At 43.5% G+C, this 18,035-nt stretch overlaps 1 protein-coding gene across 1 annotated transcript; it reads right to left on the bottom strand.

Moving 5' to 3' along the window:
• Positions 1-4,334: 4,334 nt before the first annotated feature.
• On the bottom strand, positions 4,335-16,797 carry snx21 (sorting nexin family member 21). The gene is made up of 6 exons (XM_087834187.1): positions 16,578-16,797; positions 13,378-13,700; positions 11,241-11,446; positions 10,732-10,873; positions 10,458-10,623; positions 4,335-7,677 (listed from the first exon to the last, which is right to left on the bottom strand). The coding sequence occupies exons 2-6, from the start codon at positions 13,667-13,669 to the stop codon at positions 7,173-7,175; spliced, it is 1,311 nt and encodes a 436-aa protein (XP_087690313.1). The 5' UTR covers positions 13,670-13,700; positions 16,578-16,797; the 3' UTR covers positions 4,335-7,172.
• Between the last annotated feature and the right edge of the window lie 1,238 nt (positions 16,798-18,035).

Here is an 18,035-nt window from a genome sequence, read left to right as displayed (position 1 = left end):
ACCTGAGTGAAGCGTCACAGAGGCTCCATCGATGTGAGATCGAGGCTCGACTGAAGGTTTCTACAGGTAAAGGACATCAACCACACCCTTCAGAGACTTGCTCCACCCTCTGCGCCACCTCCCTGCAGACCTACACTCGCTTGTTGCTCCTCAGGTAACAGCCTTCTTTCCAGGCTCTTGTTGCCCGGAGTGTCTTTGATTTGGCAGCAGTGTTGTTTTCCACACGAACGAGTGTTTTTGATCCACTTGAACTCCTTTTATCAACAGTGGAAATTCTCTTGTCTAACTTTAACATTTAACAAATGAAATTTTGTCCAAGTTAAATTGTTGTTTAAAAAGTTTATTTGGCTCCAGATTTCACGTCCTGTCCATCACTCCTGGATACTTTCTCTCGCTGGTTTACATCTTTGTGGAGGATTCTTAACCACCAGCATAAGGAGCCTAAAACACCTCATCTAGGAAAAGCTAATGAACCCCAAAGAAGCAAAAGGAGTGCTGACTGTCACCTGACCCCTGACCCCGCTGAAAATTTATGGGTGCCCGAGCAAACTGATGAAGCTAAACATTTGTTATATGACAACAAGCTCATTTCTTTAGGTCACCTAAAGAAATGATTGGTAGGAGACTCGGTCAGTAGGTAACATCATCACTTTGCTTTCAGGGCATATAGATAAAAACAAGACACATCATTTAGTAAAAGAAAAATATATATTTATTATAATTTTATACAACTGTCAAGATCTCCACATTTCTTACTATAATAAAGTAGAATAGAATAGAATCACAGCCCTCATCTCAGAGATGCAAGAAAAACAGAGGCATGATCTGCAGTTTGTAACAAACATATTCCAGAAGATAAACTTGAACAAAGCTCTACGATGAAGTGTTGCAGCAAATGCCAAAAGATCCACGCTAAGCCTCCCACGCACTGATTTCTTCCACGTGTTGCTGCGCTTGCATAAAGTGGGATACACACAGTCGACACTGAAAACTGCACATCTGACACAACAAGTGCATTTTCAAACCATTAGAAACATCAGTGACGTGTCTGCGCTCAGCTTTAGCCCAAATAACACCGTAAAAATAAAAATTCATCAAGCTGGCCGAGGAGCAGGAGACACATTTAGAGTAACTGCAGTTTTTCACATTTCATCCGCTTAACAGCTCAAATGATTGTTTTCATTTTCATGTCAGTGTCACAAAACACAGAAACACTCTCACTGCAAACTGCAAACTGTGACCTTCCAGAAACTAGTACTCCGGGTGGTGACTTTCATATTTGTTGCACAGACTGGCTTTGTAATGTAAAAATAAAAATAATGATAATGTCATCTGTTATTAACAGACAGCTGGCAGCCATGGAGAGCTGCAGAGGCTGAGAGGGGAAACTTCCACATTTTGGTCTAAACCAATCAGCTGTGAGATCAGCTGGTGCTTTGTGTAATGCCCTGAAGCTGTCAGATCCTGCAGAACCTGCAGCTGCACACAGTGTTCATCTAAAGCACTGCGCAGCCTCAATGCAGCAAAGAAGCATATTTGAACCCAAACCACAATCTCAGCTGAACCTCTCAGAAAGTCATTTTTGCTTAAACTGAAAGTAAGAAGTGGCTTAAAATCACTTACTCCTCTGCCGTCCCTGAACAGCTCTTCAAAATAAGGACGTCCGGCACTAGAATTATTAGTTGGTTCAACCCACTCTTCTCCTGTGCTGGGAAACTGCACCCATGTGAGGCAGACAACAGCCCCACGAGCATCCTGCAGGACTTTATTCTGACACACTGCCGCTCATTTCCTCAAACTGAAATATCAGAGAGCGATGCACTAAAACACTCGGCTCAGCTGTGTGGACATCAAACCAGATTTAACTGTTCCAAGTGTTTTCTTGCTTTTTGATGAGTCACTTAGGTTCAGGTTTACTCAGCTCATCATTAGTTGCAGGAGCGGCCCTACGTTCAAAGACACGCTGAGACCGAAGGACACCCTGCACATGCTTCTGTAGCACTAGCATCGTCTGACATTAGGGCTGCCACGATTAGTCGACTAGTCACGATTAGTCGACTATCAAAATCGTCGACGACTGATTTAATAGTCGACGCGTCGTTTGAAGCTTTGTAAGATCCCAAAAGATGCAGGAATAAGTAGTAGGATTTAAGAGTGTAATAACGGACTGAAACAGAAGATGGCAGCACTGCATGTACAAGGATGCCAGCTGCTGTTAAACCCCGAAGAAGAAGAAGCTGTGTCCCAGCTCAGTTTCCAACAATGGCGGCAGCTAGTTAGTTTTAATATTACTCTTATTATTCTTTCTGGGTCACAAAATAAACGTTTAACATATTTTCAGGCGAGAATGTAGCTGTGTAAACCTCAAATATCTGCTCAGTTTATCAAGACACCACATATTTTCAAAAGCGCTCCGACGTTTTCGGAGACGTCTGTTAGCCACTAGCTCGATAGCTAGCCGGGGGCTAGGCTAACTAGAGCCGTGAGAGCTCCGGACTCCCGGCAAATCGTTTTCAAACCCACCGCCGTCTTTCGCTACTCAGGTTAAACATGATATATAAGTCACTTAGATAACTTAAAAATGTTATTGTTTGACTTTTTTTTAGTATTTTATTTGTTCCTGAGTAAATCGGTTTGGCTGAGATTAAAGTTATAGTTTTTACACAGCTGAATAAACATCAAGCAGACAGCTGATTATCAGAAGTGTGAGATGCTGGAGAATTTACTCCGGTGTCCTGTTATATTTTAGCAAGGAGTTTATTAAACTTCACCGAAACAATCTGCAAATTTCATTAAAATTTAATAAACTATCATCTTGTCTTTATTTTTAGTTAGCACAGACCTTAAACACTTAAAGCTGTAAGCTAATGATAGTTATATAAGAGCAAATGCTGCTGGTGCAATAAGCTGTAGGTTTTAAGTCCAATGGATGATGATCTGATTAGTCGACTAATCGCAAAAATAATCGGTGACTAGTCGACTATCAAAATAATCGTTTGTGGCAGCCCTATCTGACAGTATTTCACAGTCGGGGTGTGAATGCGCCGACCCCCCTCGATGCCCTGTGATTACTGTGGTCTGTATGAAACCAGAGCAGGCTGACAGTTACTGTGTAACGGTCACAGCTAACACAACTGTCACTGAACCCAGAAGTGAGAAACTGCCTGTGCATAGTCTCCAGTATACACGCTCCCTCTGCAGTGGCCTCTGACTCTACTTTCAGTATAGAGGGAGCTCAGGAGCCAGAGCTGCTCGTGCACTCATCACCAGAGATGGGCAGTAACGCGTTACTTGTAACGCGTTACTGTAATCCGATTACTTTTTTCAAGTAACGAGTAAAGTAAGGGATTACTATTGCAAAAACGGTAATTAGATTACCGTTACTTTCCCGTAGGAACGCTGCGTTACTGCGTTACTAAAACCGTGATTTTCTTGCGAGAATGTCTCATGACAGTGACGTAAGCGAGTGTGATGTTCGTGACAACAGCTGTGTGCAGATCAACAATGGATCATATATCGAGTGCGGAGAGAGTATGAGCGTGCAGCGTTTAAAGCGTGGAAGTACTGACCTTACTTTGAGTTTGATTCCGTAAAAAGTGACAAAAACATTAGTGTCCGCTGTGCGTGGGAAGAAAACTTCTTTTTACAGCGAAAAAAAACCCCTAAACTTCCAAGCAAGCACCGAGTAGCTACGACGTAATGGGAAACTCACAGAGAAACTGCGGTATCCTTCCACTGACCGCTGCAGCACACCTGCACCAGGATAAACCTCCGCCTACTCTACTCCTGCTTTACAGGTGAAAATAGAGCAAAAGGACCGCTAGTCTTTGACTTTATTTATTTTCTGCTGTGTTTTACTTGCATCTGAAAGAGTGAGTGTAAACACAAAAAAATAAAAAAAAATAAAAAAAATTATATATATATATATATATATATATATATTTATATTATGTGCTGGAATGTGCAGAAAATAGGTTTAAATGTTAAACTAATTTCTTCCAGTCAGATAATGGTGCATATAATTAAAATTTTGCTTCATGCATAAAGTTAAAAGATTAAAACTAACAAAACAAGTTTTAAAAAGAGACTTTTCCATTTGATTACATTTTGTATGATGGATTATGTAGAAAAAGTAGAATTGGGCTGAAAGATCTATCGCTTTATCACCTATTCAGGTTGTAAATCATGTTTTTAAAAAGTAACTAAGTAACTAAGTAATTAATTACTTTTGAAAATAAGTAATCAGTAAAGTAACGGGATTACTTTTTTGGGGAAGTAATCAGTAATTAATTACTGATTACTTTTTTCAAGTAACTTGACCAACACTGCTCATCACAGGGTTGACGGTCCTGACTGGTGAGTGTGAATGAGAAGCACAAAGTGCTGCACACAGACAGACATTTACCAGATTAGATGAGAAAGTGAAGCTGAACGCGTTGCAGGGTTTCTGTAGTGCAGCAGAACAGCTGGATATAACAGAACATGTACTGTGATCCTGCAGCGCTCACATCTGACAAATCAGCAGCTTTTCTACATGACAGGTGACACAGTAAGTGCATAAATCTCTACGTGTGCATGGTGTCCAACCTTCAGCCCCAAAATCACAGCGCTGACAACTTTGCTTAGTCCCTCATTATTAATCACCTGTTTTCCTCCATCCATCAGTCCCGTCTGACATTTCTCCTGCTGATGTAAACCCAGCTCCTCGCATCTATTTTTGTCTCGTGTGGCCGTCCACTCGGGCCGGTCTCCACAGTAACCGCATCCACGTAAAAAGCACGCAGATTTTACCTCGAATGACTGCGAAGCTGTGAGAGCTGCGTGGGGGGAGGAGAGGCGCTAAGTGTTCCTCCAGATAAACAGCGTTTCTCATTTAACGCCTCTTTAACCGCTGAATATGTGACGCACGCAAAGCTTTCCACTGAAATTTTCCACTGCAGGTGGAAACGGTGCAGGTGGAGGAAAACACGTGCAAGTAAATCGCTTTACTCCTCAGCTGGGAAATGAAATCTCTCTCACAAATAACGCAGACACACACAGATCAGGCTCAGTGTGAGCGCGACTGTGTCACAGCTCAGGTCTTTACAGGTGCTCTGTGGAGTTTCTGCAGCTCCTGTTTCACCTGCACTCACGATTCCCTTTATTCCTGGTGCACAGGTGCATCACAACCTCGTTAAAATCTAGAAAGGCACTGAATAATTTCACTCTTTCTAAAAAAATAAATAAATAAAAAAGCCCTTACATGTTATCAAAATCATTCAAACAACCTTTTAAAGCACTAAAATGAGTTAGCAGGAAGCTCACCTGCAGCACTGTCTGAATAATGTACAGTTAGTGTGCCACAGATCTTGTTTTAATATTTTTTAATTGACTTGAGACACTGATCATGGATCCAGCTCAACTGTCAAGTTCAGCCATCAATTAACAGAACCTTCAGATAACGTGGTGCTTATATTTTTAACCCTGCAACCAAAAAAGGGGTTTTTTTAAGTATATTTTTGGGGTTTTTTTTGTTTTTATTGTGTTGCAACAACAGAGAAAGGACGGGGAACCGTGAAAGGCCTCTGGACGGATTAAAGCCCAGGCCTCTGCAACAGCCTTAAGCCATATGATCCACCTGCTCAGCCCTGTGAGCTTCACCCACACCGGACACAGTTTGATAATATGGTGAAGGTGACTGATTTATATGCAGGAATAAGAGAAACAGGCGTTTATATTAGCAGGTGTGATGGCGTCTGACGCTGAATTCCTCAGTGTGAGGAACCCGAAAGGCTCCATGTGAAATAAAACATGACAAACAAAACATTTAAGAATATAAATATATTTAAAATGACCTAAAGACCTATTCTAGTCATTTACTGCAGCTCAGAGCACCACATTACTGCTATTTACAGGCAGTCGGATCAACAGCCGAACACAACAAGAGTGAGTGGATAAGCAGAGTATTATGGGATGGCTGAGTGTTAAATAAAAGCACTGCGTGTGTGTGTGGCTGGGTGAATGAGGCTCTGAGTGCTCACCATGAGCAGAAAGCCCCGCCCCACTTACCGATATCGATTTATAGATGGATACTAAAGTCTGACTGTCATTTGTTTTTGCAGGTCTCTGCACGTGTGTCGCTCTTCTTGTTTTCATCAGAGCTCAAATACAAGCAGTTTTCTGCTGTGAAACATTTAAAGGCGCCTTTAACCCGTCGTGCATCAAGATTCAAGGAGTCTCTACATTCTGCCCCGTTTGCTCCCTTTTAAATGCTGCAATATGTAACACTGTTAATCATCAGTAAACCTTTTAGTAGGAAGTCAGAGGACTTTTAAAAGGACTTCCTCCTCAGAGTCAGAGTGAAACATGACCTGTGATTTGTTGAGGCATCCTTTTCTCCTTCCTCTGCTTCCTTCTTGGAGCTTTGTTCTTAATCTGTGCTCCTCACGTTTCTATGAAACATTTCTGCAGTTTCATTGATTGTAACTCTGAATATGTGATGTGGACACTTTTTTCTTCGACTGGATCAAGTTTTCAAAATAAACTTATTTGAAAAAGAAAACAAGTTAAATATTGTAGAAGTTCCTCTTGAAGTAGAATAACAGGCTGTTGTTTTAGAAATCCTGTGAGGAGTCACAGTTAAGAACAAAACTCACGTGAAGCATCGGACCTACAAAGACCACTGAACTAGTTTAAGGCTTTGAAATTACGACTGAACCCTTGACTGACCCATTAGTACTCCGAGTATTACAGCCGCTGTCAGGGGGAATAAAAACTGAGATTTTGAACTGGCCGAGTTTCAGGTGACGGCCTCAACTGTCCTTCAGCCTCATCAGCTCCGTCATTTTGTAATCAAGCTTCTGTGTTTACTGAGGCCTACTCTTTCATTACATTAACATCACTCTTTTTCAGAACAATGTTTTTGGTTTTATTACTCAAACCAAACTCGTGTGAACAGCTGCAGTTCCTCTAACGGCCACTTGAGGCAGCCTCCAATCCCACCTTAAAACGTCACAACATTAAAAAGCAGGTTTTATAGGTGAAACTTTTTTCCCTTCAATAACATTTTTACTAGAAATAAAACTAAAATTAGTGAAAACATTCAGATTTTATTTTGAAAATCTCGGCTTTGTTTCCCCTGCAGTGGCTCTAACACTCGACCCGTACCGCACTGATTGCAGCGTGCGCGCTCTTTAGCCCTCACCCTCGCCATCCTGCAGGTTGTGTTTAACCAGAAATTCTTTGATGGTTGGATGATTGTCTAGCCCCACCCACCGCTCCTCCAGATGCTGCAGAAGCTCCTCCCACTGTCGCTTGTCTTTTCCCATCTGCCACGACAGCCGAACCATCACTCGTAACAGCGGCAACAGCAGGGGGTGTGGCCTGTCGTCGTCCAGACGCGACGTCTCCGACGGTTGGAAGGGCTTATTGTCAGGTGGGAGGGGCTTATCCTCTGTGTTAGTCTGAGTTTCGGTGGGGGTGAGAACACGCAGGGCGTGGTCACAGTGATCTCGGGCCTCCTCCAGCTGGTCCACCTGCTGGAAACAGCTCGACAGTCCCACCAGGGTGAAGAACCAATGGGAGGAGGTTGGAGGAGGGGCCTGAGTCTGGTTGTCATAGTAACTTGCCCATCCCAGTTTCTGCTGCAGTCTCTTGGCATTGAGCAGAGGACCCAAGGCATCCTGGTAACGTCCCGCCCTCAACGAAACAAGACAAACTGAACAGTGAAACACTCACAGTGGAAACCGCTCAATAAATAACGAAACTCAGGAAATGCACAAGAAAATCTAATATTACTCTTACAGTACATTTAGAAAGAAGCATCAAGCTAAGGAGATGTTGAGGTGCGCTGTTCTGTCCTGGACTAACAGAGTTCTGCTTAAACCAGGATGGGCTACCTACGGCCTGCGGGCCACATCCTGGTCTTTTTAATCTGGCCTGCCGAAGATTAGCACAGAATTGCCCAAATCAAATCAGATCATAATTATGACTGCATTCATTTGACCTTGTCCTGTAATGCCTGGCGTTCCACCAGATGGCGCATTAGGCGCAGTGATTTGGTCTAATGCTCAGAGCCCATCTGCAACAATGAGCGGGCCAAAGAAAAGAAAAGAAACATCGAGTGTGAGTGTTTATACTTTTTCAGCCCAGTCAAAGGCTGTATGTCTAGATGTGAATACAACATCAGCTGTCACATTTCCACCAAGCATGCTAATAATGCTAACAACCGGTCAATGCAAGAACGGGGTCGGCAGCTAGTTTGCAGAATCAGCAAAACATTTTTAGCCGACAAAGTGCCATCCAAGAATCAAGCACAAAGTTGTTTGCTGGCATTCAAATTACCAAATACCAGCGAGGGCAGTTTCTCAAAGAGTGCCCACTCTGGGTCAGGGACGAGTTCCTGCCCCAAGTGGAGGAATTTAAGTATCTCGGGTCTTGTTCACGAGTGATGGGAGAAGGGAGCCAATGGGAGATCGACAGACGGATTGGTGCTGCAGCTGGAGTGATTTGGACGCTGTACCGGTCTGTCGTGGTGAAGAGGGAGCTGAGTGTAAAAGCGAAGCTCTCAATTTACCGGTTGATCTACGTCCTTACCCTCACCTATGGTCACGAGCTGTGGGTAGTGACCGAAAGAACGAGATCGCGTATACAAGCGGCAGAAATGAGCTTCCTCCGAAGGGTGGCTGGCCTCTCCCTTAGAGATAGGGTGAGAAGTTCGGCCATCCGGGAGGGGCTCAGAGTAGAGCCGCTGCTCCTCCAAGTCGAAAGGAGCCAGCTGAGGTGGTTCGGGCATCTGACAAGGATGGGCACCTCCTGGGCGAGGTGTTCCAGGCCGGGAGGAGGTCCTGGGGCAGACCCAGGACAGGCTGCAGCCTTCGTTTCTACCTGAATTACCGTGACGACGGCTTTAAAGTCTCTTCGTGTTGGTTTTCATCTTTGTTTTGTGTTGTCGGCTTTTTGTTCATAACTAAATACATTAGGGGTTTGTGTTGGTGTGGGGGGCTGTAGCCTCAGGTTTATACTGTTAAATGGTAAATATGACACAATGTGTTTCAGGCTGTTTTACAGAGTAAACTGAAAGTAATGTTATAAATGTGATGAATTATCATCTCCCTTTAGTAACCAAGTAACGTACTGCATTACTTTATATTAAAGTGCTATTTGTAGGGATGGGTACCTGTTCTGACATAAACGGTAGTAACCAGACCGAAAAGCAGCGCACATTTCAGTGCTTTTTTCCCCTGAGCTGTGATACACTTTGAATTCTAGCCAATCATTTTACGCTTCCGAGGATAGTAGGCGGGTCCAGGTACGTACGTTCTTTTAGAGCAGAGCTACAGATTAAAAATGCCCAAGGCGAAGCGGTCAAAGTCTGGCTGTACTTCACAGCAAAAGATGCAAACTCAGCAGCTGCAACAAGTGCTTTAAGCTGATACTGTGATACTGTCAAAGGAGGTAACACCTCAAATCTGATGAAACACCTGGCGACGCATAGCGTTTTGTTAAAAGCCGAGAAATGCGCCGTATTTGATAGCTTGCTGCGAGACCTCACACCGAGCACATCTACTGCGGGTGTGGTGCCTGTTATCGACCCGGAGTTAGCAACATCCCCCAAAAACCCGAAGAGGAGAGTCCTGGCCCCTAGCCCTGCCAGTGTAGCAGAAATGATGAGGATGATGATGCAGCAGCAGCCGTTCTTCTCTGCGTGAGTAGCTTAATGTTGTTCGTGTGTAATGTACGTTGAGTAGGCTAACCACGTTATTACATTAATGCATGTAAGGTGAACTAGCAAACATCATCATAGCTACATGCGGCTGTCTTCTTGTTTGATGGCAGATACTCCCTTCACCCTGGACAAAAAGGCTAAAATGACCAAAGAAAAAGTGGAAATCATGTTTGTGTTTTTTCCATTGTTTAAGTTGCTTCCAGCCAAGAGTGATACCATATATGCCCTATAGCTGCAGAAAAGGCTAACATTGTTATCTTTTTACAAAAAAACAGCTGAACATGAGAGGTTTTTGGACCAGTGTTGTATTCTCCATTCTTTCAGCACCGGTTTGAGCACCGTTTAAGCACCGGCACCGTTTCAAAAGTACCGGTTTGGTACTGGTATCGGATAAAACCTAAACGATACCCATCCCTAGTTATTTGTAATATGTGTAATATGTTACTTTTTTGAGTAGTGACCCAACACTGATCAACAAAGAGTGCATGTTGGACATATTTCCTCTAATATTTGACCACACAGCGTAATTAATTTGCACAAATATTGTAGCTATGACTCAATTGTTTAACTCAAAGTTTTATTAATCTATTAAATACCTTCTTTGTTTTTTAGCCTGTTTCACTATCTGCGTAATAGAAACAGTAACATTTCAGCACTGAGAGCATTTTGATCATTTCACTTTGTTCCTGTTAAGTTTTCTTACACGACACTGACGGATAAAGGTGAGGAGACAGAGGTTTATGAGAGTTACCTGATGAGCAGCTGTCCAGTCTCCAGGTCGGTTAAGTAGAAGAACTGACGGACACACAGCGCCCCCCGCAGGGCATGCAGGGAACACAGGTGAGACAGGTACTGCTCAAACGCCCGGCTCCGCTTAGCAATCGTCTCTGCTGTGAAGTTCCTCCTGAGTTTTCTTCCTGCGGAGTTTCAAACCAAACGTTCATGTTTTATGAAGTTCTTACTTCCCTGTACCACCGTAACAACCACAGCATCAAGGTAAGACAGCGTACATGAGGTTTACTCACGTGGGAAACAGAAACGCTCCATGTGCTCGCCGTGTTTACGGCGAAGAGTGGCATGGAGGCGCCGAAAGTCAGAGTACCGACGCGTGATGATGGCAGGAATCTTATCGCTCGCGCCAGACTGGATCACATGGATCGTGTACAGCTGGAGAGAAACAGAGCAGAGTTTGAGCACAGATCTGTCCCACATTTAAAACATCACCTCTGGACAGAGACTATTACGTATACGTGACTCTTATCAGAGCATCCAAATCCAATCTATGGATGTGCACCAGCACACAGAGAAGATACAAGAGTCAGGGGCTCTCTCTGGCCCTGAAGCTCAAATTGCTCTGTAGGCATCTTCGTATTTCAGCAGCCTGAAGAAGGGACAAGCTGATACCTGTCGGTGTATTTGTTTGTCTAAGACCAATAAATTAAAGGCCTTCGTCAAATCTAGAGTGCCTGGATTTGGAAGCTTTTATGTCTGTTTTGGTTATAATGTTACAGTTTTTTTCTCTTTGCCAACTCACCACATATTTTGAGGAGCCGTCCTGCACCACGCTGGCGTCGGTCACCTCGAACAACAAGCTGTCCGTCTGCCACCTCACAGAGGACACCGAGCTTCCTCCACTGAGTCCGCGCAAACTCCTCCAGCTCTCCTGAAGCTGCCGAGTCAGCAGGGAGGAGGAGGAAGAGGAGGAGTGGCCCACTGGGGAAATACCCACAGGACTGGTGTCTACAAAAGACAGGTGAAAGCCAGGTCAGGTGACCAGGGAGTACAACATGCCCTGGTTTCCTCGAGTGTAGTTCAGTGGACTGAAGCTAAACTGCTGGAGATCAACACTGCTGAGCTGTAACCATGGAGCTGGCTAACACATTACATTATAGTTTCTGTTAATTGGTTTTAGCTATAAAAACATCTCTAAAGCATTAGTACAACTGTGAACAACATCCCCGTAATTAGCTGCAGGCTGTTAGGTTGTGAGTTGTTGTGTGCTCCATCGCTGGGTAAACTTTGTTACTTTGTATCGATAGCTGATAAATAAACTCTGTCACAGCCACCCAGTCTGACTTTGTTGCTGATCATTAATCAATGTCTGCTAAGTGTTTGAACCAAACAACAGTATTGGTAAATGGCCTGTATTTGTACAGCGCTTTACACATTCACTCACACACTGGTGATGGCAGCTACATTGCTGCCCTGGGGCGCACTGACAGAGGCGAGGCTGCCGGACACTGGCGCCACCGGGCCCTCTGACCACCACCAGTAGGCACCGGGTCAAGTGTCTCGCCCAAGGACACAACGACCGAGAGGGGCTCGAACTGGCAACCTTCCGATTACAAGACGGACTCCCAACGATCGCCCCGCCTCCTTCTAAACGTCAGTAAGACAAAGTTGTTGATAGTGGACTTCAGCACTAAGCAGGAGAGGAACTACCAGACCCCCGTCATCAACGAGTGCCCAGTGGAGAGAGTGGACAGCTTCAAATACCTCGGAGTTCACATCACGCAGGACCTGTCATGGTCCTGTCACATCAACACCGTGGTGAAAAAGGCCTGTCGGCGTCTCTACCACCTCAGACGCTTGAGAGACTTCCAACTGCCCTCCAAGGTGCTCAGGAACTTTTACTCCTGCACCACAGAGAGCATCCTGACGGGAAACATCTTAACCTGGTTCGGGAACAGCACCATGCAGGACAGACGAGCTCTACAGAGGGTTGTGCGTTCAGCTGAGCGCACCATCCGCTCCGAGCTCCCTGACCTGCACTCAATCTACAACAGGCGGTGCTGGACCAAGGCCAGGAAGATCGTGAAGGACCTCAGCCATCCCAACAACGGACTGTTCTCTCTGTTGAGGTCAGGAAAGCGATTCTGCTCCCTGAAGACCAACACAGAGAGACTGAGGAGGAGCGTCTTCCCGCAGGCGATACGGTCTCTCAATCACACCACCACACAGGACTGACCCACACATATGATCTTACACACACACTGGACGTTCTGGACATTGTTTTCACTTCATCACTTAAACCACTTTAAGCATATTTGCACTGCACAAGACACTAAATAATGTGGATTGCACAACACTGGACATTATATTCCTCATTTCCAGTTAATACTTGTACAGCTGCTGTTATTGTGTGTATATATATATTTATATTTTCTTCATACATTCTTATATATTTCTATACTGTGTATTGTGTATTTTGTTGTACAGTTATTTTATTTTCAACTTTAATTTATATATTTTATCTTATTCTTTCCCAGTTAAATTTACCCTTCATTCCAATTTGTGTTGTACAGTTATCTCATTCTTAACTTAATTTTTATATTTTTATTTTATTCCTTCCTGGTTAAATTGACCCTTTTTAATTTTCATATTTATTTCCTGTCTTATTCATGGCCTTTTCTTTTTTTCTTTAGGTCACGAGCAGTTGTCTAAGCATTTCACTGCATATCGTACTGTGTATGACTGTGTATGTGACAAATAAAAAAATTTGAATTTGAATTTGAATTTGTATTGAAGAACACTCTTTCGGGTCATTCTTGTACGTAGGAATTTCAACAGATGTTGAATCCGTGCTGATCTGCACTGATTTCAATCAGATTCAGACATTAAAATGTTTTTGCTCGAGGTCCATCGAGTGAAAAGAGAGAACAGCACTTCACCCATGCTGCTGGGACCGTCCTCCATCGACTCTCCCAGGAAGTCAGAGTCGCTGTCCTGTCCTGACCCTTCACCCTCGGCTCCATCCTCCAGACCGCCGTCTGTGCCGTCGAAGCACAGCATCCCTCCGAGCCGATCGGTTACACACTCCTCATCCTCCGCCAGCTCGTCCTCCCAGCGATCCTGGTTGAACGCCTCCTCTTCCGGCCCGCCACCTTCTTCCTGCTCAGGTTCCAGCCCCTGACCATCTTTAAACAGCGAGCGCTTCAGGCGGTCCAACAGCCGAGACGCCATGATGTTGCCAGGCCACCACAGGGGGAGGAGCCTAAAGAAATAGAAGATTACAAGGTCATTTTATCTATTACTTATTAAAGCTTCATTTGTTTTTCCATTCTAGTTTTGCACAGGTTTTTATTGCATGTAATTTGTATACATTTGCATGAACTATCTACATGCATGTAAATGTATATGTAGCATTGATAACGAAGCTGTACTTAGAAACACACTCACCTGCCACTTCATTAGGTAAGCCTGTTCAAATCACATGCCAACAAACCGATTTCAGTAAGCAGTAGAGAAGCATGATACCACCTTTTTATGTCCGATACCGATATGAATCCAATATAGTGTTTTTTAATCAATAAAACTGTTTCTTAATATCTTGCTGCATTTTGTATAAGTTTATACTCAAGTTTAAATAAACAACAACACTAAAGCTATTCTGTTATACCTGTATGTAAAAAATACAACAAAATATTTCATAGTTCAGCAAAACTGATCAATCTAATAAAGTTAAACCTGCTCCATCCTCCCTATTCTGGTATTTTAAAGAGTACTTAGCAGAAATATTAAGCAACCTAACTAATAGGGTTGCAAACTCCCAGCAAAAAATAAAAAAAAATAGGGAACCACCTCCACCTCATGATGCTTAATCGACATAATCAACTTTAATTTGATGCAGGGGGAAAAATGCACAGAAATAAATTATTTTTCAAGAATAATTAAATAGATTCAACATCTTTCTTCTACAGAACTGCACAGATGGTACTTTCCCAAAGGAAAAAGTAGTATAGCTTACTAGGGTATATTAGACTTAACAGTTACTATATACAGTAATGGACTTCTATATATTTTACATCATATTAAAACTTTGGGTGTCAGATTCAGATAATTATTTATTAAAAGCTCAACATTTTAAATGAGAATAAGAAAGAAAAGTATGTCTTTGTGCCCCCTTTTCCCTGTTCATGCCCTATCGGCCCCCCTGGCTAAACTTTGCTAGATCCGCCCCTGCACAGTTACCAGCCGTCAAATTCCAAAAGTGCATTTATTTGACAGCACTATTTTCTGTGGTATTTTTCTATAACGCAGTCTTGAATTGCTTTGCAAATGACTCTATTCTGTGTCTGGGGCTGTGAATCAGCACCACAGGGAAAAATAAAATTCACTCACTTTTAGAATCCAGGTCAGGAAGAGACTGCAGACACACTGATCCACATGTGAAACAAACCCGCTGAGCTGGCTCCAGTTACAGAGCTGGCAGCTCCTCTCAATGGAAACCGTGTCACACATTAATAATGCACCGATTTGCTGAGTCAGCCTGCAGCCAGGCTTTGGCCTGCTGAACTTCCTCAGGATCCCTCGCTCACCAATTCTGCATTTTCAACACATCTGATGACTCACTGCACTCTGAGAACCATGGCCTTAGACTCTGAAGTACTAATCCTAATGCTACTTTCAGTAGAAGCTGGAAGTCGCCGTCTGATGAAGTCAAAAGAGCCACATCACCTACAAAACAACCAGCAGATGGACTCTGCTCATAAACAATTTGACCTCTAGTGATGAAACATTAGTGATCATAGTGGATCCATAAAGCCACAAACCCTTCCCTGTTCCAGCTGAACAACAGTATGATTCAAATAGTTTATCTAGATCTAAAAATACTTTTTCATTTGCATTCTCCTGTGCTTGCATTACATCAACTGTAATGCATTTTATCTAAGCCATCCAGCGAGCTGCATTAGAGCGTATGGAAAATTAGACTGGCTTGTTACTTTGGTGTGTTTATCTTCATACAGAGAGAATAAAAAGTTTAGACAAGAATTGTAAAAGTAAAGTGCTAAACACAAAGTTACAGCTGAATAAAGGTCGATGGACTATAAAATGTCACATAAAAAGGATGGGCTGTGTAAACTGAGTCATATGCACTGCTACAGACTGCATTCTGTAACATGTATATCTGGGCTGTTCGTGAAAGGAGTTTAACAAGATTTTAGGATTTATCCGTTTTGGTGTTCTTCTAAAAGTATTCCAAACCACCAAAACAAGAACAAACAGCTTTAATCTGTAGAGCTGGGAGTCAGCAACTCAGCAGACAGCTGGTTGAGTGACAGCAACAGTGAATCCTGATTAACATCTGTTCTTCTGCTACTCACTTTTCATTTTAATTGTATTTAAATTGGACTTTTATTTATTTGTTTATTTATTGATTTATTGGGTGGGGGGGACTCCATCAGTTTTCTTTTTAATTAATTTTTGTTTGATCAAATCTTTTTTCTACTTCTTTCATTCTTTTTGTTTGTTTTACTTTTACTATTCTTTTAGGCTGTATCTTTACGCAAAATAAAATGCTAAACAAACAATTATAACAATTACTATTAACAATATAAACAAGTTTGAATACGCTTTACAACTATTAAGCACGAGGAAAGCGAATTTACGTGACGTCCGTGAAAGCCTCAGATAATTATTATGTAGTCAACACCAGAAACAACGTTAAATACACAAGTATGTATCAGCTGTGGACACCAGTAATAAAATGTGTATTTTGTAGAGGTGGAGGCTAACACGCACAGCAGTGTGACGTTAGCAAACCAGCTAACAGCTTTGCTTGTCGGGGGGTTCAAAGTTACTGAGCATCACACGATAAACGCGTTTAGCTCTCCGGAGGTTGGACGAACTCACCCCGCAGCTGAAGCGGAAAAACTCCCACAGCTCCTGCTAATCTATCCGAGCACCGCGGATTAGAAGTTTAAGTCTCCGCCCTCTAATTTGAAGCTGACATTCCTGTTTATGACTGCATCAACTGGGCTGTGGCGCTAACGGCTAACTAGCTAACAAGCTACCCCAGAAAACTTTGTTTACACTCCACGAGCTGCTCCTCCACCTCCGATTCATTAACTCCGAGCTCCGCGGGACTCACCCGCACTCCCTCCGCTCCTTTTACTCCATACCAGCTCCTCCAGAGTAAAGTTTGAAGCCCAACGGGTCGGGATCCGGGAGCCGCACGATCCTGTCGGGGTTTGTGGGCTCCGCACACGCACACAGCTGACTGGCCGTATCCTTATTCCTGGGGCTGTCCACCCGCCGCAGCCTACAGGAGGAGGCGGCCCGGGGTTGGATATCGGGCAGCTGCCATATAAGGACATGCACTCTTCGGGTCCGACCAGCAGAGGGGGCTACATGCTCACTGAGTCATCACAATTAGTGAGATCAAAGCGATGGACTACCAAAAACAGATTTCTGTGTGCTTTTATGTCTAATATACTTAAAGTCGTATCATTTATGCGAGATATGTTTGAGATGTGTCTGACAGGTTCTATATTAATTACCACTAACCTTTAATCACTTTTTGGCACAACACTGGAAGCGTTCTGTTCACAGGGGTCACAGTGCATCTATCCAGGGCTGCAGCAGCTATTTGAGCTGATCATTTAAACTGCAAGTCCACAAGAGAGCTGAAACAGAGAGTGTGGGCAGGCAGGGTGGAGTGAGTGTCAAGGCAAGAGCAAGAGTGAAAGGGAAGTTTTAAAAGACAGTAGTGAGGCCTGCTGTGATGTGTGGTTTAGAGATGGTGGCACTGATAAAAAGACAGGAGGCTGAGGTGGAGATGTTCAGGCATTCAATGACAAGGTTAGAATATTAGTATGTCAGAGGGACAAAGTTGGTTTGGACAACCAACTACAAGAACAGTACACAACAATCTGTAGAGATGAGTCTGTGGTCATATAACTGTATGAACTTCTCCTAGAATGAAGTATGAATGAAGTATACAGGACTGATATTAACCTCCTAACCTGCTCACTAACACTGTTTTCATTCTTCCTGATGCTAAGACACACCAGAGACCAGAATAACTGTAAACGCTATCTTGATCATTATGAAAGTTGAATGACTTGTTTGAACTTTGTGTTTATGAAACTGAACTCAAAAGCCCTGCAGCAGTTTGATGGAAATAAAACAGGCAGTTTAGTAATAAAACTCCAAGTCTCTAAAAGTTGGGATTCTTTGTGAAATTCTGATGTTAGATGATGATCGATGGATAATGAGAGACAGTGGAAGTGGCTAAAATAAGCCGGCCTGAAGGACATCGTTGAGGCTCTGACCGTGGCCCCTATGCACCAGATAAACTGAGACAGGAGTCTACCACAGCACAAGCTCCCACAGGATGCAAGCTGCATGCTGTGCAACAGTGACCCAGAGAGAGTCCAGCTCACAGTAGCAGGCTGTAAGAGCTGAAACAGCAGACGCCGAGAGGCACAACCAAGTGGCTGGGATAGTGTGCACGAGCATCAGGGCTGCAGAAGGCCTGATAGGAGACACATCAGAAGGCAGCTGAGAAAGAATAGCAGGCTGAGGTCCTGTTGGCCAACCACCACAC

This window comes from Neolamprologus brichardi, chromosome 20 (genome assembly GCF_056152115.1).
Source record: "Neolamprologus brichardi isolate AB-2024 chromosome 20, ASM5615211v1, whole genome shotgun sequence".
Classification (NCBI taxonomy): domain Eukaryota; kingdom Metazoa; phylum Chordata; class Actinopteri; order Cichliformes; family Cichlidae; genus Neolamprologus; species Neolamprologus brichardi.
This window is presented reverse-complemented; position numbering and strand designations above follow the sequence as displayed.

Coding starts and splice junctions, on each gene's coding strand:
- snx21 (XM_087834187.1), bottom strand. CDS start 13,669: ATGGCGTCTCGGCTGTTGGACCGCCTGAAGCGCTCGCTGTTTAAAGAT. Junction 10,874..11,240: donor ACGGCTCCTCAAAATATGTG/GTGAGTTGGCAA, acceptor GTTTCTCTCCAG/CTGTACACGATCCATGTGAT. Junction 10,624..10,731: donor GGAGCGTTTCTGTTTCCCAC/GTGAGTAAACCT, acceptor GAAACTCCGCAG/GAAGAAAACTCAGGAGGAAC.